This window comes from Triticum aestivum, chromosome 6A (genome assembly GCF_018294505.1).
Source record: "Triticum aestivum cultivar Chinese Spring chromosome 6A, IWGSC CS RefSeq v2.1, whole genome shotgun sequence".
Classification (NCBI taxonomy): domain Eukaryota; kingdom Viridiplantae; phylum Streptophyta; class Magnoliopsida; order Poales; family Poaceae; genus Triticum; species Triticum aestivum.
Window position 1 is genome coordinate 87,620,498 of NC_057809.1, and position 21,927 is coordinate 87,642,424.

The 21,927-nt window shown below is 46.9% G+C and overlaps 1 protein-coding gene across 2 annotated transcripts; it reads left to right on the forward strand.

Moving 5' to 3' along the window:
* The first annotated feature begins 315 nt into the window (after positions 1–315).
* Positions 316–13,200, forward strand: LOC123132217 (MEIOTIC F-BOX protein MOF). Of its 2 annotated transcripts, XM_044551991.1 has the most exons (10): positions 316–673; positions 1,471–1,555; positions 1,642–2,559; positions 3,206–3,367; positions 3,448–3,649; positions 6,738–8,348; positions 8,504–8,648; positions 8,792–8,956; positions 11,348–12,562; positions 12,667–13,200. In XM_044551991.1, the coding sequence occupies exons 1-6, from the start codon at positions 531–533 to the stop codon at positions 6,794–6,796; spliced, it is 1,569 nt and encodes a 522-aa protein (XP_044407926.1). In that variant the 5' UTR covers positions 316–530; the 3' UTR covers positions 6,797–8,348; positions 8,504–8,648; positions 8,792–8,956; positions 11,348–12,562; positions 12,667–13,200. The 2 variants fall into 2 exon arrangements, with proteins under 2 accessions (XP_044407926.1, XP_044407925.1); XM_044551990.1 differs by lacking the exons at positions 6,738–8,348; positions 8,504–8,648; positions 8,792–8,956; positions 11,348–12,562; positions 12,667–13,200 and adding an exon at positions 4,130–4,440 and having other exon boundaries at positions 317–673.
* The last annotated feature ends 8,727 nt before the right edge of the window (positions 13,201–21,927 follow it).

A 21,927-nucleotide genomic window follows, 5' to 3' on the forward strand; every position in this document is an offset into this window, starting at 1 on the left:
GCGCGCGAACCTTTCCCGCGCGTTGGAGCGCTAGCTGACATAATCTAAAACGCGCACGCGGTCATAAAATGGGTCGGCCCGTTGGGCGTACTGCCGACCCAAAACTAAAAGAGGACAGACGGCGAGCGGACCGCTGACCCAAACAGACAAAAAGCAGACAAAAACACCGTCCATTTAAATCGGCTCGTTGAAGTTGCTCTAGTGAGACGGCGGCGCACGGGCCACGAGAAGCCCACGAAGGACCAAAGCCCGTGCGCTTCGTAACCACCACCAGGCGGCGAGTTAATTGACAGACATCGCGGTCCCGTGCGCTTCTTCCTGCCTCCCCCAAATTTCCCCGCTCCCGCGCGCGCGATTCGTCCCCTTCCCCGCCAAATCCCGCGCCCCCGGCCCAAACCTCCCGCGACCTGCGGCTCGCTGGCCACCTTAAATCCCCAGGCGCCTCCCCCTTCGCCTCCCCTCCTCGCCGCTCGCCTCCCTGCAGCCCCCAGAACCTCCTCGGTCCACGCCGCCGGCGGCCCCCCGGGAGCATGTCTCACCGGGAGAAGCCCGCACCGGCAGCGGTAAGGGCGGATCGTCAAGCCCTAGCGCCGCCGCCTCCGCGTCGCGTCCCGATGCTGCCGAGCTACTGGGTTCACCTTACCCCCGGCGGCAGCTCTACACCGAACCCGCGGTGAGGATCTGAGCAATCCTCCATTCCATGGCTGTTTATAGATGGCACTGTCGATCATGTTAGAGTAACCGTAGATGTGGTTATTAATCCACTATGGATTAGATGCCACTGATCAAATTCTGCTAACGAGAAGAGAAATTAGCACTGCATCAGAACGTAACCGCTGGTTGTGTTGCATTCATTTTGGCTCGTGCCTGCCTAACCAACATCGTCTCATCTGTACTAGATGCCACTGTCGATCCGTGCTGACTGAATTGTTCGTTCCATCCACCATTAGTTGACTGTTCATTGTGCTGTGCTAGCAACATCAAGTAGTAATAGCTAGATTACCAAATGATACACGATGCCGATCTGTGCCAGTTATTACTTATTGCTCGTACGAAATGATAAACCATGCAGATGCATCTGGTTTTGATCTAGCAGACTGTGTGTACCATGTTCTCCTATCGCATCATTACTTTCTCCTGCCATCTTGCTCACAAAAATCATTACATATTTGAACCATGTGAGAAGTGACGAAGTATTAAGCGGGCATATGCATCCAATGAAGCTGACCAGCCGTAGCTATCTTCTTGCTAAGCACTGGAGTGCACCATGTCAGTAACTCCACGTCAGCTATGTGCTTAGTTGGTCCATGGAGAACATGTTTGAAGAATTTGTGTGTAGAATATGTTTGAATCTTTTTATTCTTACTTGACTCATGTTGAAGACTTTGTAATGCATTACTCCACTAGGAACTGGGAATCCTTTGGACATGTTAATCTCTTATTGTAACAATGGTTTGCTGCTGTTGATAGGCAAATGGAGTCAACCACTGAGTCATCTTGCTCTCTCACTGCTGTTGGTGGCTGGAGCAAAGTAGCAACCGACCGTCGAGTTGAGGTGATGCGACCCTAATTCCACATATTTTCTCTCATCTCTCTCTCTCTCTCTCTTGGTCCCTGCTCATTATTTTCTGGCTCCTGCAGAACCGCTGTGCTGCCCGCAACCGCAACCAGTTTGAAGGAATGCGGAAGAAGGCTGTGGTGACCAGTGAGGACCGCATCAGTGAACTCCCAGATGTGCTCCTCCACCATGTGCTCTCCTTGTTGCCGGTGCATGAGGCCGTGCAGACATCTGTGCTGGCCCGCCGGTGGCGATACCTCTGGAAGCACATACCTGTCCTGCGCCTCCTAGGTCCCAACAAGAAGAGGTTCACCAGCGCCGAGGATTTCGACAAGTTTGTGAACCATCTCATTTCCCTCCGTGGCCATTTACCTCTTGTCAGCTGCGAGATCCAAGCCTATCCAACCAGTGATGATTATGCTGGTGAACCTGATGAACCCTTGCCAAACATATACTTTGATTCGTGGATCCAATATGCTCTATTGTGCAAGGTTCAGGTTCTCAAAATCATTGGTGATGATGTGGGAGCGGAAACTGAGCTCATCGTGCCTCTCATCTCCCAGCACCTGAGGAGCCTGGAAGTTCATCATGTTCTGGTGGAAAAGGATTTTGTTGATTTTTCAAGCTGTCCAATGTTAGAAGAACTGAAGATGCAGCACTGTGGCCTTTGGGTGCGCAAGATGTCGTTTCCATCGCTAAAGCGTTTGTGGCTTACTGAATGCAACTTCCCTGAGGCGTATCGTGTTTGTATTTCTGCACCCAGTCTTGTTTCACTGCGTCTGCATGACAGTGGAGGCAAGACTCCTTTGCTTGAAAGCATGCCATTGCTTGATACAGCGTCCCTTGACCTTTCTGGTCGATGCAATGATAAGTGTCGGGGTTGTGGTGGTGATCCAAGCTGTGAAGGTTGTCATGGTTATCCTGCTGGGAGTTATCATAGTGTCCTTTTGAATACTTTGTCCAATGCTGTAAATTTGGAGTTGAAAGATCAACCTGAAGTGGTATGCTTTGCTTTCACTTCTTCTGTATCTTCTTTTCCTGTCATTTGCAACCCACAGTTTCTCTTATAAACCAATATCTCTATTGATTGTTAGACATGCATAAACGCATACTTAAATAACCTGGTACTTCCTTTAATTAGTTTCTAATGACATACATTTTTATTAGTTTCTGTTGATTAGGATAAATTATCTTACACTGCTGATTATACCTGCATTTTCTTACAGCATTGCAGTTTTGAAATGTTAGGCTGAGTACTTGTCAATTTCTTATATCCATGTTTAGATGCAGAAAAACTTAGACATAATGGGTTATGAACACTTCTCATTGCATGTCAAAACTACACTTTTAAGGCACTAACTGTTGTAGTACTTTGTCCAGTCAAGCCCTTATAGTGTTGTTTTCTTGATACGATCCCTCAACTAATTATTTTTATTGAAGTGCACCTTTAGATCATTGGGTTTAATTAAATGGATGCATGATTATACAAATTGGATAGTTTAGAGACTTGAGGTGTAATTCTGTGATCTTTCTTTTTATTTGTGAATTTAAAATATCTGCCCAGAGTTTCTAGTAAACTCAATTATTTTCCTTTAAAATCTTGAAAACTTGAATTTCTGATTTCTTGTACTTGTGCAATTTGTCCAGTATATCTACAAAAGGGATTTGGAATGTTGCCCCATATTTGGCAGATTGAAGACTCTTTTACTCGACATGTGGTGCAGGGCTACTGACCTGCATGCACTAGTTCGCATTCTGCAGCACACGCCAGTTCTTGAAAAGCTCACTCTCCAGCTTCGTAGCGACTGGGTAGATTCTCTGGACCACTCTACTAATGAATAGATCATGTGTATTTTATTGATCTTACTAAAATGGCTTGTGTCCTGCAGAATTTGTTAAGTGCAGCCCGAGGTGAAAGAAAACATGTTCGAATAGAGCAATCATTTTCATGTGTGCATCTTCAGGAAGTCAGCATTGAATGTGAAGAGAAACTAAGGGTCAAGGATAAGGTCAACCAAATTGTGAAGATCATGACTAGAAATGGTGTACTTACTGAGAACATCAGTTTCAAGAAGATCCCAAGGCCAGAAGGTTGTAAGCTAACTTATTGGTGTTCTTCATGCTTCATACTCCTTGCTTTTGTACATCAGTTGCTCTCTGCTTTGCTTTTATGCTCCTATTACTGGCTTCCATTTTAATATGAATCTCCTATTGTTGACTGTTTTAGTTTTGTATGGAATTTGTGACCAATTTGCTTATCAGAGAATCTCTTGTTCTCGCATAATAAAACTGGGCAAACCAACATGTCAGCCGCAACTCTTAACTGAAAGCTGAGTCTTTTTAGTATTGAGGTCTGTCAATGGTACACTTGGAAGTCTATGTACTTGGATAATTAAACAAAAGTTTCAGCTAACCTCCTGATCTATGTTCTCTGATAAATACATTCATGTTACGTTAGTTCTCTCTGTTTCAAAAAAAATAATCCTGTCCAGTCAACCAGAAATTCCTATTGAATTAATGAAGGTATCAATCATAAAATCAAACTGATGTTTTGTTTTCAATTTTGTGCAGTCTATCATCTTGTGTGTGTATCACCTAGGGCCTTTGATCCCTACTGGTCCGGTGAAGACTAAATTGGTGTGTTGAACCAGTGATAAAAGTTGTTTCAAGCCTTGTGTTGTTTTGTCCAAACCTTTTTAACAGTGGCCCTGTGCTGGCAGCTGGTACAACTCAGGAAACAGTTTCCAGTGGGGTAGTATGTTTTTTTTCTAAGTTAAATTGGGCAGTATGTAAAGATGTTACTGGTGCTATTTATATTTTGTCAGTACTGAAAATCGTGTCGTCAGGACCTTGAGCATTCCAAAAAGTTGTGTGTGTGTGCTTGTTGCCTGTTTGCACAAGAAATGAGATGTTGGCTGAACCAGTAAGAAGGATTAGGTTAACCCTGAACTGTCATCAATACAAACGCCTCCAAGTCACTGCAGTGGAGCCCATTAAAGGTAATAAGGTTGCTTTAGATTTCCAAATTGCATGAACACACTTAGCAGGTGCTTTAGATTTTGATAGAATGGTAGACTCCCAGCCGAACTGTTCTACACTTCTACTACATTTATGCCATTTTTCTCAGGTTCTCAATTTTCACCCTTCTTGGCTTGTATGTTTCCCTTTTCACTCTTAATTTTGTCACTTCTATGTTTGTGCATTTTATTTATCTATCCATACATTGCTGCATTTGCTTGCCTTGGCACTACATGAATGTGTGCATTTATTCTTGCTCCATCAGAATCCTCTACATGCTCTTGTTACTTTACACATATGTGGAAAACCAAAGAGATGAAATTTGGAAAGAAAAACTATACACAACAAAAACGAATTTCAATTAATCATTAACATTCTCTCTGTTTCAAAGTACAGGAGAGGTTTGAGTTAGCATAGTCTCCAAAACTGACCATTCTTAACCAACCTTAGTCGACAGTGATCAAACTCAAAAAAATAGACAGTGATAAATTTCCAAATTCTCAAGCCAGTAACAACCCAGAGAAGTGTTCACCCAAGTAGTCCTGGAGAGATCTGTGCTTCATCATGTGATGCCATTTGCCGGCGTGGTCGTCGCCCGCAACCTCCATGCCGGTGAGCGTTGCGAAACACTTCTCCTTGGGATCATTGCAGCAGCGGCAGCCGCAGCAGCCCCCGCCTTGGCGGCGGGTCGTCATCCTGAAGAGCTTGGCGACGTAGAACTGGTGGTTGCCCAGGTGATGCAGGTTCACTTGAATTTGCCCACGCTCATGATTCTGTAGGCAAATGAGTGCCCCAGTCAGAACTCTTGAAATTATACCTAGATCACTTGGCTACAGATAAACACCACCAATCTATCACAAACAAGTTTCAATGACACTAGCGTTGAGTTCCCAAACAAATTATGCTTTGTGGATCCTCCTGGCTATATGTGTTATCTTTGACGTACAGAGCAATGACACTAGTGATTTGAGCTATTGCTATAACAACTACGTGGCCACGATAGTTTTCATCTTGCTGTATGGCGAGGTTTTCTAGCTTTTGCTTCAGTTAAGTTTGGATATTTAAAGAATAGCTGCTGTAATAATCTGCCCGACCTGAGGCTCCATATTCCAAAACACAAAATCTACTAGTAGGTTTCTTTTGTAAGAAGGCAACCATGTTGCTTTCCCTTACCATTTACTTAAGAACGCAATGCATTACCCCACTATTATTTCCACACTGGTACGCATAAAGACAGGTGACCATGTCAGCTTGTTCCAACACATCAAGGGCACTTGGTTCTAACCTCTAAACGGAGCCGCGTATCTATGAACTTATCCTAAAGGAAGCATTCACAAATGCCAGAATACTCAGAAAATTTACTAAATATTTCCTCCATTAGCCAACAGTTCACATAGCTTCAATTTAAGAGGAAGCAAGAGTACAAGCGCAATAACTACTGAAATTACTGAGTTCAGAGGGCTTACAAACAGCATTTTTTTTTTCCAATTATGACAGGAAGTGAACCATAGCAGGCAAAGACATCCCCAATTCTTCAATGATCTGCACGTGCTCATCAGCGTTCCATGGATATCTCGATGGGCACTTCATCTTGGGATCCAAGTCACCACAGTGCAGACACACCTTCCTGTCATGCAGGGATATCTCTGCCATATTAACTGCATGTTTTATGACACACCTGATGAATCGCACAAAGATGTCGTCTGCTTGGAAGCCGTAGATGGTGAGCTTAACCAGGTTCTTGTGCTTGAAATCAGGGGCATGTGGCTTCCACTCCATGTCTGCCTTTTCACAGTAACCATTTCTCTCCTGATACTCTTTGTTTCTCATCACCCTATTGCACCAATGTTCCCATACCGTGATGCACATCTCTTTTAGGGACGGTGCAGCTTCAAGAATAAACATTGTCCAAGCTAAATCACATCCTTCAGGAAGATTATCCAGATTGAAACGCTGTAGTTTGTTGAGCACAGGCTTGAGCAGCTTCGGGCTTTCTGGCAGAACCCAAATCTGGGAAACAAGAAACAATTTACAAACTGTGAGTGCAAGTTGCATAAATCACATTCTCAATCGGCGGAGAAGACCAACTTAAGCTACTATTGTCATTTACATATATATAATTCAAATGATTAATCAGTACCTTTTCACTTTGAAAATCCAGATGCAGATCGCTTATGGAAGGAACATTACCAAGGAGCTGGCTTAACTGAAGAGTCCTAGTCGATCGGCGGCCCGTTTTAGCAAGCCACAACTTTGAAAGCTGTGGTACAAAACCAAAATACAGGGGATCTTTATGAGAGTTGAACCAATTGTTATAGCTCACCTGTTGGAGTTTTGGTAGACATGCCAGCTCAACTATCTCAAATTTCCCAACCTCGACCTTGAGCTCAGTAAGCTGATCATGTTCTACCCGCAGCACGGAATTCTTCCCCGAGTCGCAGTGGGTCAGATGCAAAGACTCCAAGAGCTTGCAAGCGCTGAGGATATTGGGTATGTCCGGTTCAGCAAACCTCATGTTGCGCAGACGCAGGCGCCTGAGGCCAGCGAACGCATCCGGGCAAGCACCGAGAAAACCATTGAACTTCTTGGCATGGTCGAGAAGATCGGCAGGAGAGCACTCCAAATAAGCCTTCTCTGTCAAGATCTGAAACTCTGCGTTGCCATGGCGCGGGCGACGGATTCGCCAATCATGTAAGAATCACGTTGCGTCAGGATGAATCTGATTTGGAGCTTGCTGATGGTGATCTCCGGGCTCCTTGTGCGCAAGATGTTATCCGTCACATGAGCCATGGCACTGTTGATTCTGAAAAATTCAGCGGGGTCGAAAATACGAGCACTGTCATGGTGGCCTGGAACGGAACTGCAGCTCAGGAAGAACCGCGAGAGCATGGTGATGAGCTTCATCATTCGCCTCGAGAGGACGCAGGCCCTTACTGCGTCCAGCGTGTCCGCCCTCTCCAGAATGTTGAGCAGAAGGTCGTTGGGCAGCTCGCTAAGCCTGTCTCCGTCTTCTTCCGCACTGCCGGCGGCGTCTTTGTTGCGAGTTGCTTGCTGTGCTGCGTTTACCTGGAACAACGGATAATCGGCCCTTTTAGGAAGAACCTTTCCTTTCGTGTGAAGTACGTATGTACAAATACCAATCAGGCACAACAGTAATAACAGTACTTACATTGCGACGTCTGGGACGACGTCTTTTCTTTGTCATGGCTGATCGGACCAACAACTAGGCTTCTTGATGATCCGGCTGCACTGCACTATTTGGATCGACCTTACTGGATCTGCCCCTGTTCGAATCCCTCCTCCTCCTCTGCTTAATTAGGCCGGCCGGCGCAAGAAAGCAGACTAATCGCCGGCGAAAGTAAAATCAGGGACGCAAACGTATTCGATCTTGTCTGTTTAATAGCATCCGACGGCCGTGGCCGATCAAGTAAAATACTGTAGTCCGTATCTGCCTCTTCTTCCTCCCCATCCTTTTCCATCCCTGTCCACGGGAAGGAAACCCTAGATCAGTCAGACCGGGGTCATCTCTGCGGGAACTTTGAAGCCGAGGCACGATCAGAGCGCTCCTTGCGTTTGGACGACACGGGGAAGTAGATGGAGGCCAAGCGCAGGCGTTTGGACGACTTCTCGAAGAAGCAGATGGAGGCCAAGCGCAGGAAAGAAGAGGCAGATACGAACTATTTTACTAGTATGATCAAGGAGATGGAGGAGGATAAGAAGGACGGTAGATACAGGAAGGAGAGGCCGCCGTCAAGTATTGTCAAGTACCATGGTAATTGAAGTTTAGCATTCCTTCCACCTTCACTCTCCTTGCTTGCTATTGTAGTGATTATTTTATTTCCTTCCTTGTTATTTTTTCATCTGTTCGACAAACATAAATCAAGTTTATGCCACCGTATCTGACGATGATTTCTACTTGTCTGAAAGTTTTCTTGGAGAAATTATGGGGATGGGACAGACTGCTAGCAAAAGATCGTTCCATTTTGTGCTCTGACTATATAGCACCTACCTTGAGGAGTATAACCGTCGCAACATTGCCGCAGTTGCAAGCATGGCTGCTCTCACTGAGACTGTAAGTAACCCCCCCCCCCCCCCCCCCCCTCTCTGGCAACCCGTTTACCAAACCACCAATCACATCCTGCTCCTTTTAATTTTTACTTGGGCTGTGTTGTATGCTAACGTAAATTTTGATGATTGTCTGATGGTTTGAAGCAGTGTATCAGCAAGGAAAAGCAACTTGTGTCTGAGTGGACGTACCGGACGAAATCTCAAAAGCCGATGATCTTACCGACGAGGAAAGCAATCATCCTGAGTTGCCTGATCCACAAGCGTGCACACGCACTTTGCAGCATTTCTGATGTTTCCAAAGCTGCTTTATTTGTAAGTTCCTCACCTGGCAGCAATGCCCCAAACTTTTTTGCTTGCATTTGACCATGAAATGTTATGTGGTCCTTTCTCTGCATCCTAATTACCTAATGTTACTGACACAGACAACTAGCTTCAGTGGAAAGAGGGAAAACATCCTATCTGGTTTCATTTTAGTCAAAACATTGCTAAAGTATTTGTTTACTGTGTTGGAGTAGGGAGTAGCTGCAAGACAGTAAATCTATCCTGGTTCGTCAATTCTTATTGTTTCCTTTGTGATTCATGTGGGTAGGTTGGACTGGCACTATCCAACATGGTGCATAGACCTTAATTAAACTAATACTTGAGATATTTGGGTACATTATAGAGGAGGCATGGTTTTCAATTTCAGTTTTCAGAAAATTTCAGCACCAACCGGAATCACCGAAAATCCAGTGATTTCAATTTGCATTTCGGCCAAAGGGCCGAAATATTCACTTGAATTCAATTAAATATTTGAATTTTTCAAAAAATATTTTGAAAAATATTCGAACTCCAGTATACTACTAAAATTGCTGAAATATTTTGGCTGAAACGTAAATATTTCAGTGTCTGCTGAAATGAATGAAATTCAGTAAATTTCATTGAAATCTCACTGAAAGTGAAAACCATGATAGGAGGTACTTGGCGGTTTTTTGTTTATATATAAAGGTTAAATTGAAAACCATGCCTCCTTTGATGAGACCAGCATGCGTTTTGTGCGGCGCATCCAGGAGTCTGAGGTGAAGGAGGCTTTAAAAAGGATGAAAGGAGGCAAGGCGATGGGCCCTGATTGTATCCCCATTGAGGTGTGAAAAGGTCTCGGGGACATAGCGATAGTATGGCTAACCAAGCTTTTCAACCTCATTTTTCGGGCAAACAAGATGCCAGAAGAATGGAGACGGAGTATATTAGTACCAATCTTCAAGAACAAGGGAGATGTTCAGAGTTGTACTAATTACCGTGGAATTAAGCTGATGAGCCATACAATGAAGCTATGGGAGAGAGTCATTGAGCACCGCTTAAGAAGAATGACAAGCGTGACCAAAAATCAGTTTGGTTTCATGCCTGGGAGGTCGACCATGGAAGCCATTTTCTTGGTACGACAACTTATGGAGAGATATAGGGAGCATAAGAAGGACTTGCATATGGTGTTCATTGACTTGGAGAAGGCCTATGATAAGATACCGTGGAATGTCATGTGGTGGGCCTTGGAGAAACACAAAGTCCTAGCAAAGTACATTACCCTCATCAAGGACATGTACAATAATGTTGTGACAAGTGTTCGAACAAGTGATGTCGACACCGATGACTTCCCGATTAAGATAGGACTGCATCAGGGGTCAACTTTGAGCCCTTATCTTTTTGCATTGGTGACGGATGAGGTCACAAGGGGTATACAAGGAGATATCCCATGGTGTATGCTCTTTGCGGATGATGTGGTGCTAGTTGACGATAGTCGGACGGGGGTAAATAGGAAGTTAGAGTTATGGAGACAAACCTTGGAATCGAAAGGGTTTAGGCTTAGTAGAACTAAAACCGAGTACATGATGTGCGGTTTCAGTACTACTAGCTGTGAGGAGGAGGAGGTTAGCCTTGATGGCCAGGTGGTACCTCGGAAGGACACCTTTCGGTATTTGGGGTCAATATTGCAGGAGGATGGGGGTATTGATGAAGATGTGAACCATCGAATCAAAGCCGGATGGATGAAGTGGCGCCAAGCTTCTGGCATTCTCTGTGACAAGAGAGTGCCACAAAAGCTAAAAGGCAAGTTCTACAGGACGGCGGTTCGACCCGCAATGTTGTATGGCGCGGAGTGTTGGCCGACTAAAAGACGACATGTTCAACAGTTAGGTGTGGCGGAGATGCGTATGTTGAGATGGATGTGTGGCCACACGAGGAAGGATCGAGTCCGGAATGATGATATACGAGATAGAGTTGGGGTAGCACCAATTGAGGAGAAGCTTGTCCAACATCGTTTGAGATGGTTTGGGCATATTCAGCGCAGGCCTCCAGAAGCTCCAGTGCATAGCGGACGGCTAAAGCGTGCGGAGAATGTCAAGAGAGGGCGGGGTCGACCGATTTTGACATGGGAGGAGTCCGTTAAGAGAGACCTGAAGGATTGGAGTATCGACAAAGAGCTAGCTATGGACAGGGGTGCGTGGAAGCTTGCTATCCATGTGCCAGAGCCATGAGTTGGTTGCGAGATCTTATGGGTTTCACCTCTAGCCTACCCCAACTTGCTTGGGACTAAAGGCTTTGTTGTTGTTGTTGTATATAAAGGTTAAATTGGCACCCAAATTCGCTTTGACGAGTTAGATGTCATACTGGTTGTTTTGCTTGGATTTTTAATGGTCATCATACTAATGCAAAACAATGATTTTCAAGTGTATTGCCAAGGTGGCTGACCTGTTGCATGAGTTGCTGAATGGGTGTGGCGCTGATCCCAGTGATGATTACTTAGTCGATCAGTGCATAGAGATATGCATGTGTGCCTTGGGCCTTATGAACTGCACTTAGGAAAATTCTGTTGCTGCCTCCGCTGCCATGTTGGTATGTGCCCTCCTTAAATAAACACCTTATATTATCATCTATATGTGCCTTCCCTTGCCTGAACTAACCAAATAAATATATTTTTTATGTATTGTACCACTGGAGTGGTATTCCTCTCTGAATGCTAGTGGCCGAATGTGTGCTGATTTCTGCTATTAAGAAAATAATGTCAAATGAGAAAGGGTGAGGGTGGGAGTGGGGGTGCTGAAATAACTTTTTTCATCCCACTGTCCTGTTATCATGGTGACGTATACTCACTCGTCACAAGTTTAGGGCAATCCATCTCGTCTCTCATGTAATCTTGAAAATACTACTTCCCGGATGGTGTTTGTATTTTGGCAGCTACGCAACAAATTTTGGTAACTGCTACTCCCTCCGTTCCAAAATAGATGAACCAACTTTGTACTAGCTTTGTACTAAAGTTAATTCAAAGTTGAGTCATCTATTTTGGAACGGAGGGAGTAGTTGTAAGAGTTAATTGCATGTTTCAAGGTTTCCCGTCTTTGGCTCCACACTTCTGTTTTATCGTAGTTGAAATCCTTGTCCATCTGACACATTTCATGGCCAATATATGTTGAATTTTTTTGCAAGTTGACAAGCAACATATCTAGCAATACACCATGAACCTGAGTTCGTGATCTGTTGCTTTTAAAACAATGGTTACCCTGGAAGTCTTAAACTGTGAGCATTAGTTGTTGTTTTGGGTAGAACCATAGGGTATTTTCTTTGATTCTTTCTATGGTCTTTTGACTAATGCAAAACGTTGGTTTCAAGTGTGTATCACCAATGAGGCCGACCTGATGTGTGAGCTGCTGAAGCATGGCGCCAAGCCTTTTGATGACATCGTCCAGCACCTGCCAAGAGCTTGACATACCTTACGCCAGACCTTTCTTGCAAACACACATCCCGATAGTAGGTGGCTAATCATTTCATCGCACTGGTTGCAGAAGGGGCAAGAGTCCTGGTGTGGCAAACCTCGTCTCGCCAGCCGATCGGTGGTCCAGCATCGGTTCTTCAACGCCAACCAGATCAAGAAACAGCACTACAATGGTACTCTAGATTTCCACGTGAACACCGTAGATGGATTAATCTCCCTACCCACAAACTTTCCCGCGTACGCCGATCTCACTAAGAACTCACCTTCTCTTTCACAGGCGCAGCATAGTCTGTTTGGAGTGTCCGGGTCAAGCTCCACTACCGCAATTACGTGGCACAGACCCAAGTACTCGCGTAGGGTGTCCATGTCCAAGTTCGGGCCAATGTCCAACGACCAGACACAGTGTGATTACTGCCCCCCCCCCCCCCCCCCACACACACACATCATGGAGAAGGAGGCCACCACGGCGAGAACCAGCACTGCGGGAGCCTATAAAGACTGATTGTCAGGTTGACTCGGCGGCGCGAGAAATTGCTGGATTGACCTTGTGGTGAGGCCGCGCGGTCTGGCGGCGGGCGTCATTGTTGTAGCGGTATGACGCCGGCAACCATTCGGTGTTGAAGCGTTGGGTTACAGGAGTGTTAGATTGGATAGGGTGCATGACCTTCATCCTTACAACATGGATTTGTTAGTGTTCATAACTTCCCTTATTTTCTTATGTTGATTTCCGAGATCTGGCAAGTCAGATCTAAATAAACTAAAGAACTATACTTATCTGACCCAAATAAATACTACGCTGCATTTTGTTGTTGTTGAGAATCACAGGGGGGAGCTCCCCACCTGAATATATTACTCAAAGGCCGCCGAAGCAGTAAGTACAGAATTACATAGGCAAGATGTAGCGTGCAAAGAGGTAGGAACGCCACGAGAAGACGTCCTCCTTGTCACTTGTCTCCATGAGACGGTGTGACCAAAGATCCAAATCAGCAATAAGGGCCTAAGGGTTATTACAGAACATTGATCAACACTCCTAAACAACATATCATTACATGCTTCCCAGACCTTCCATAGTAGTGACATAAGGACCAGGGAGCATGCTTTTTGGGGGAGGTGATGGGGTAGAGGAGTATCCCAAAGCTCAGTGATGTCGTCGGTCTGTGGCAGGACACCGATTCGTTGCCATATCCTATTGGCAAGTGGGCATGTGACGAAGAGGTGCATGGAGTCTTCGGGTAGCCTATCACACCGGGGGCATATGTCAGAGGACATGATATGCTTGTGGGCAAGGTTAACCCTAGTGAGTGTTGAGGCGGTCCTTGAAGAGTAGCCAAGCAAAAAAAAATAGCTTGCGAGGAGCCTTGGAGCACCAGATGAGAGGGGCAATGGGATCGTTTTCTGGCCTAGCCATGAGGGCGCCGTACGCGTGCTTGGTGAAGTCATGACCTCGATGTAGGAACCTTTGATCTTCCTCCGCCAAAGGCACGAAGTCCTGGAAAATAGCCAAAAGCGAAACAAGCTCTTGTTCTGCCGTAAGGGAGAGATGATTACGGAGGTTAGCTTCGATACCGGAACGCAAGATATTAGCCACGTTAACCAGCTCTAGGTTGGACTGTGAGAAGAGGTGGGGAAAGGTGGTAGCTAGAGGTTTTGGGGTCAACCAAGTGTCAAGCCAGAAATACGTATGAGAGCCACTGTTTGTCAGAACAAAAGAAATTGTCTGAAGGGTGGGGATTTGCTGTGAAATTGTGCGGCAAAGAAAACAGGTTTATGGGGACGAGGAGACTAGAGCGCGTTTGGGTGTTGAAGGTCTAGCCATTCTAGCCAAGGTGCCGGTGCAGAAGAGAGGGCTTTGGCTGCAAATTTCACAAGTAAACAATTGTTTTGGACATGCAGGTTTTTTAGCCCTAAACCACCAAATTTTTTAGGTAAGCAGAAATTTTCCATGCAATGAGGCATTGAGCTCCTGAGCAAGCATCTTCCCCCGCCCAAAAGAAAGCCCTTCTTAGGGAGTCGATGGTTTCAAGTTTTTTTGAATGCGAAACACCGACATGAAGTAGGTAAGGAGGGAGTCTAGAACCGCGAAGATGAGAATGAGACGATCACCTTTGTCAAGCAGTTTAGCATGCCAGCCCGTCATTAATTTGCGAGATCATTCTATCAACGAAGCGAAGGCATTGGGAGGAGGTTTAGTTGGGGCAAGAGGTAGGCCGAGGTACGTTTGAGGGAAGGGTGCGCGGGAGGAGTGTTGGAAATATGCCTAGAGGCAATAATAAATTGATTATTATTATATTTCCTTGTTCATGATAATCGTTTATTATCCATGCTAGAATTGTATTGATAGGAAACTCAGTTACATGTGTGGATACATAGACAACACCATGTCCCTAGTAAGCCTCTAGTTGACTAGCTCGTTGATCAATAGATGGTTACGGTTTCCTGACCATGGACATTGGATGTCATTGATGACGGGATCACATCATTAGGAGAATGATGTGATGGACAAGACCCAATCCTAAGCATAGCACAAGATCGTGTAGTTCGCATGCTAAAGCTTTTCTAATGTCAAGTATCATTTCCTTAGACCATGAGATTGTGCAACTCCCGGATACCGTAGGAATACTTTGGGTGTGCCAAACGTCACAACGTAACTGGGTGGCTATAAAGGTGCACTACGGGTATCTCCGAAAGTGTCTGTTGGGTTGGCATGAATCGAGACTGGGATTTGTCACTCCGTGTAAACGGAGAGGTATCTCTGGGCCCACTCGGTAGGACATCATCATAATGTGCACAATGTGACCAAGGAGTTGATCACGGGATGATGTGTTACGGAACGAGTAAAGAGACTTGCCAGTAACGAGATTGAACAAGGTATCGGGATACCGACGATCGAATCTCGGGCAAGTATCGTACCGCTAGACAAAGGGAATTGTATACGGGATTGATCGAATCCTCGACATCGTGGTTCATCCGATGAGATCATCGTGGAACATGTAGGAACCAACATGCGTATCCAGATCCCGCTGTTGGTTATTGACCGAAGAACGTCTCGGTCATGTCTGCATGGTTCCCGAACCCGTAGGGTCTACACACTTAAGGTTCGATGACGCTAGGGTTATAAGGAATAGATATATGTGGTTATCGAATGTTGTTCGGAGTCCCGGATGAGATCCCGGACGTCACGAGGAGTTCCGGAATGGTCCGGAGGTAAAGATTTATATATGGGAAGTCCTGTTTTGGTCACCAGAAAAGTTTCGGGTTTTACCGGTAGTGTACCGGGACCACCAGAGGGGTCCGGGGGTCCACCAAGTGGGGCCACCAGCCCCGGAGGGCTGCATGGGCCAAGTGTGGGAGGGGACCAGCCCCAGGTGGGCTGGTGCGCCCCCCCACCAAGGCCCAAGGCGCCTCCAAGAGGGAAGGGGGGCAAATCCTAGGGCAGATGGGCCCTAAGGCCCACCCCAGGTGCGCCTTTCCCCCTCCCCTTGTGGCTGCCACCCAGATGGGATCTGGGGGCTGCCGCCACCCCTAGGGAGGGTACCCTAGGTGGGGGCGCAGCCCCTCCCCTCCCCCTATATATACTTGAGGTTTGGGCTGCCCAAGACACACGAGTTCCTCTCCTTCTTGGCGCAGCCCTACCCCTCTCCCTCCTCGTCTCTTGCGGTGCTTGGCGAAGCCCTGCTGGAGTACCACGCTCCTCCACCACCACCACGCCGTTGTGCTGCTGCTGGATGGAGTCTTCCTCAACCTCTCCCTCTCTCCTTGCTGGATCAAGGCATGGGAGACGTCACCGGGCTGTACATGTGTTGAACGCGGAGGTGCCGTCCGTTCGGCACTAGGATCTCCGGTGATTTGGATCACGACGAGTACGACTCCTTCAACCCCGTTCTCTTGAACGCTTCCGCTTAGCGATCTACAAAGGTATGTAGATGCACTCTCCTTCCCCTCATTGCTGGTTTTTCCATAGATAGATCTTGGTGACACGTAGGAAAGTTTTAAATTTCTGCTACGTTCCCCAACAAGGAGCCCATGGCAAGGATAGTGGTAGTGGCCATGGTATCATTTGTGTGGAGAGTGGCTAGAGTGGTTTTTGAGAAGTTGATGGTGAGGTGATAACCCACAAGTATAGGGGATCGCAACAGCTTTCGAGGGTAGAGTATTCAACCCAAATTTATAAATTCGACACAAGGGGAGCCAAAGAATATTTGAAGGTATTAGCAGCTGAGTTGTCAATTCAACCACACCTGGAGATTAATTATCTGCAGCAAAGTGGTCAGTAGCAAAGTAATATGAAAGTTTTGATAATAGTAACGGTAACTGTTGGGGATATAACTATTAGGTATGACCCGCCCAGGAGGGGCCGGGTCATCCCTATGAAGACTCAACACAATGAAGCCCAAAGTCACATGGCGATTCATAGATAGCCTTAGTAGAGGGCCCAGACCCAAAGGCGGCTTAAAGCCCATGAGTATAAACCGCCATGTAAGTAAACTTGTATTGTAAGGCATATGTGAAAGGTCACCGAGCCGGATACGTTGTATAAGCCGGCCGGGACTTTGAGGGCCGCAGGGCGTCAACCCGTGTATATAAGGGGACGACCTAGCGGCGGCTTAGGACAAGAAACAACAGATCAAGAGCCGGGTCAAGCGTATTCGCTCCCCGCTCATCGAAACCCTAGCAATACCAACCTCAAATTGGATTAGGCTTTTACCTTCATTGTAAGGGGACCAACCAGTATAAACTCCTCGTGTCCTTTGTCATGATTAACCCCTTTAAGCTAACCTCAACGCGATGTCTCCACGACTAAGTCCTTTCACTAGGACTTCTGCCGTGAAAATTCCACGACAGTTGGCGCTCATCGTGGGGCTATCATCCGATGGTTTCGAGTTCTTAAAGGGCAACTTCGAAGGGATCAAGGGATACGCCATGGGCCGGATGATCAAGAGTCGCCGCGTCAAGCTCTACATTGACGACGCAGGTTGGGGCCCCGAGGCCGGCTCAATTGAGTACGGGTACCGGGTCCCCTTTGGTGGAATCCACGTCTTCATCGGCAAGATCGGCGAACCGGGCCCTAAGCCGGACATCTGCACCGACATCATCGAGACGGCTTAGCGTGCGAGACCCGCCCGGGTTCGGCCTGCCATGAAGCGTGCCTTCGTGGGATTTATCCATGGAGTGGAATCTGAAGATAGGCGGGCATCTGGTGATGAAACCGTCATTTATTCTGATGGCGAGTCATCCACCGGTGAGACAAAGTCTTTGTATCAACTGCCAGACGGCCGGCTTGGGGGCTGTTCTGATGGTGGCAGTATTCCGGACCCTCGTGAGCCGCCGAATCGGGTTGCAATTTTCATGACTGGTACACAACCCGTACATCACTCATCAACCGCGGCGGAGCTAGTTTCCGGGTCAGGGGCGGCAGCGGCTGCCGGGGCAGGAGGCCCTGAGCACCCGCCGGCTCAGGCTTTAACTGATTTGCTGGATAAATTGACGATGCTGTTAACAACGGTGGTTAGCCCGGCGGATCAAGATCAGCACAATGCGGCGATCACAAAACTGCGTAATGAGATAACACAGGCCAAGGAGGAGTTAAACGCTGAAAGTGCCAGGATGGCCGAAGAGCGGACCACTTTGGATGCCCAATCACAACGGATTCAGGCGGAGTCTTACCGGCTCATGTTGGATCAGAATGCTTCAAACGATGTCATGAGGATGAGGCATCAGGCCCGTCTGCCGTCGGTTTACGAGGCAATAAATCTTTTTAACACGCTAGGGGCAGGAACCAGTAACCCGGCGGGGGTAAACCGGGCCGAGGCACCTAGGATGGGGACGCCGGTTCAGCCGCGCGTGGTGGATCCACCTCGTCAGAACAATAACCCGCCACAGCATGTGGTGACGCCACCGGTTCATTATTCCAACCCTTTGGATAACATGATCGCTGCAACATCTCGATTGGCAGCTATCTCGATTGAAGGTGAATCGCCAACGACAGTTGAGACACGGAGGGCTAGAGATCTTCTTCAGACAGCGCTGGTTCAACAGCAGGCTTATTCTTACAGCCGCGATCAAGTTCATTCTACCCCTCGTCCGAGCCGGAGTTACAGCATGCATCTCGATGAGCCGGCCGTATCAAGCAGTGGGCATAACCGTAACCTGCCCCGTGGGCATGACCCGACGGGCGGTGGTGCAAATGCTCAGGATGTGGTGGATCAAGGTAGAGCTCGTCGAGAGGCTGAGCTGGCGGCTCAATATGCAGCTCGTCAGCCAACTCCGGTTCGTCTGACCACCTATGTGGAGCCAGGTTTAACCTTTAGAAACTTGGGCGTGCCATGCTTGGCGCCGGATCTACGTAATGAGCGTTTGCCCACAGATTTCAAAGGACCTCGCAAAGTGCCAAACTATACAACGGATTTAAGTAGTGAGGCATGGATAGAGAGTTATGAGATGGCTATGGAGTTGCTGGACGTCAGTGAGGCTGCATGTGCTAAGTATTTTCCCCTGATGTTAGAAGGAGCGACCCATACCTGGTTGAAAGGGGCTTCCTGCCAATTCCATCGGGTCATGGGCCGAGTTGAAAACCCGGTTTATCCAGAACTTCAAAGATACGTGTAAACAGCCCATGTCGATTGTGGATCTGGCTGCTTGTGTTCAGGAAGAAGGCGAATCAACAACCCATTAGGTCCGCCGGGTCTTAACAATCTTACACTCGTCGGATCGCATCAATGCTGACTCAGCGGTGTTGATGTTGGAGAACAACTGCCGTTTCACGCCCTTGAAGCAGAAATTAGGGTGGCTCAAACGCCACTGTAATGACATGGGAACGCTCATGGCGGCTCTGGTTAAATATGCTGACTCTGATAGTACCAAAGAGGCAAAGACCCCGAGTCTGATGATGATAAGGCGGGGAAGGGGAAGAGGAGCAGCAACGCTAAGGGGCAGCAGTATAACCCGGGAGGCAACGGTAAGCGCAAAGTTGATAATAGTTTTGACTTTGTGGCTAACACAAATGCGTAGAGTAATGGTCAGCATCGTAAGGGTAAACCGCCCCCACAAACTGGCAGATCCGGTATCAATCTTGAGCGTATGTTGAATCAGCCCTGCCCACGACATGGTACGAAAGAAAGACCATCCGGGCATCTATGGAAGGATTGTCACATCATGAAGGAGTACAAAAATTCAAATCTTTTCCATGACAGCCATGGGCCAGGTGGCGGTTCTGGGCCCGGCTCTCACGGTCCGGGTTATGGTGGCGGCGGTTCTAACTCTGGTTTTCAGGGAAATCAAGGTAATCACAACAACCAGGGTGGTTACAACCAGTAGAGTAATCAAGGGGTTCAGCAACAACAACAATATGGTTACCAGAGCAACCCGAAGCAATTGAATAGTGGGCAATATCATGTGTTTACCACTAGCTTGTGTAAGCGTGACCAGAAGCTTCATAAGAGATTAGACAATGTTGTTGAGCTGGCAGTTCCTCGCCATCTACGTTGGTCTGAGCAGCCCATCGTGTGGAGTCGGGAAGATCATCCACCCCGGGTTGATAATCCGGGTCATTTGGCTTTGGTGGTTGCACTGCAGGTCGGAGGGTATAAGTTTACCAAGGTACTCATGGACGGAGGGAGCAGCATCAATATCCTTTATTATGAAACTTTCCGTCACATGGGGTTGACTGATAAAAATCTTAAGCCATCAAACACTATTTTCCATGGCGTGGTGCTTGGTAAGTCGACATATCCAGTCGGTAAGATAGCTCTGGAAGTTGTTTTTGGAGATGATCATATTCTAGGTCAGAAACATTGACCTTTGAAGTGGTCAAGATTCACAGCCCATATCACGCTCCGTTTGGACGGCCGGCTTATGCCAAGTTCATGGCGCGGCCGTGTTACGTGTATCTGCAGCTTAAGATGCCGGGTCACAGAGGAACCATTACAGTGCATGGGAGCCGTGGGATAGCTCTGGAGTGTGAAGAGGGGGATGCAGCTTATGCTGAGTCAGTTTGTGCAACGGAGGAGTTAAAATTTTACAAGGACAATGTTGACCCAGCAGATATGACGTCCTTGAAAAAGCCAACCACAGAGCATGATCCGGTGTTAAAGTTTAAATCAACAGATGATACCAAGATGGTTGATTTTGTTTCTGGCGACTTATCCAAGCAGTTCAGCATCAGTGCTAATTTGGATCCGAAATAGGAAAGCGCGCTCATTGAGTTCATCCGTGAGAACCGGGACATCTTTGCATGGAAGCCTTTAGACATGTCGGGTGTACTGAGAGAACTCGCTGAGCACACTCTTAATATTGATCCAAAATTTAAACCGGTCAAACAGTTTCTTCGCCATTTTAATGAGGAGAGACGGAAGGCCATTGGAGAGGAAGTAGCCCGACTCCTGGCAGCTGGGTTTATCATTGAAGTTTTCCATCCTGAGTGGTTGGCTAATCTGGTGCTGGTACTTAAGAAAAATGGCACTTGACGTATGTGTGTAGACTACACAGATTTAAATAAGGCTTGTCCGGCTGATCCTTTTGCTCTCCCTCGTATTGATCAGATTATTGATGCTACAACAGGTTGTGAGTGTTTGACTTTTTTCGATGCTTATTCTGGTTATCATCAGATCAAGATGGCAGTTAAGGACCAGGAGAAGACGACTTTCATAACTCTCTTTGGGACCTTCTGCTATGTGTCTATGCCTTTTGGGCTCAAGAGTGCCCAGACAACTTATCAGAGGTGTGTGCAAAATTGCCTTCATAACCAAATTGGGCGTAATGTTCATGCCTATGTGGATGATATTGTGGTGAAATCCAGAGAGAGAGACAGACACTGATAGATGATTTGAAGGAAACCTTTGACAATCTCCAGGTATACAAAATGATGCTTAACCCGGCCAAGTGTGTTTTTGGTGTGCCGGCAGGCAAATTCCTGGGATTTTTGGTGTCTAACAGAGGAATTCAAGCTAATCCGGAGAAGATCAAAGCTATTACCTCTCCGGCTAAGCCGACATGTATTAATGATGTACAACGTCTGGCGGGTCGTATCATAGCGTTAAGCCGGTTCATAAGCCGGTTGGGGGAGAAGGCTATCCCTCTGTATCAGATGATGAAAAAGACACATAACTTTGTCTAGAGTGAGGCTGCCGATGCAGCGTTTGAGGATTTAAAAAAGCAGCTGGTTGAGCCGCCAATACTCGCAACCCCTATTGATAAGGATCCTTCGTCGTTATATGTGGCTGCTAATAGTCGGGCTGTCAGTGTTGCTATTGTGGTAGAAAGAAAGGAGGCAGGAAAGGAACATCCGGTTCAAAGGCCGGTTTACTATATCAGTGAAGTTCTTATTGAGTCCAAGCAGAGGTATCCACACTGGCATAATCTTGTATATGGGGTGTTCTTGGCCAACCGGAAGCTTAAACATTATTTCCTGGGCCATCCCATTACCGTGGTCAGCTCTGCTCCTTTGGGAGATATCATCCAAAACAGAGAAGCAACTGGCCGGGTCGCCAAGTGGGCCATTGAGCTTGGGCCTCACGGGTTAAAATATGTGCCTCACATGGCC

What these genes read in the sequence shown, in the direction of transcription:
- LOC123132217 (XM_044551990.1), top strand. Translation starts at nt 531, where the DNA reads ATGTCTCACCGGGAGAAGCCCGCACCGGCAGCGGTAAGGGCGGATCGT. An exon ending in AGCTCTACACCGAACCCGCG is followed by an intron (nt 674 to 1,470) that starts GTGAGGATCTGA and finishes TGCTGTTGATAG; the next exon opens with GCAAATGGAGTCAACCACTG. An exon ending in TCCAGCTTCGTAGCGACTGG is followed by an intron (nt 3,368 to 3,447) that starts GTAGATTCTCTG and finishes TGTGTCCTGCAG; the next exon opens with AATTTGTTAAGTGCAGCCCG.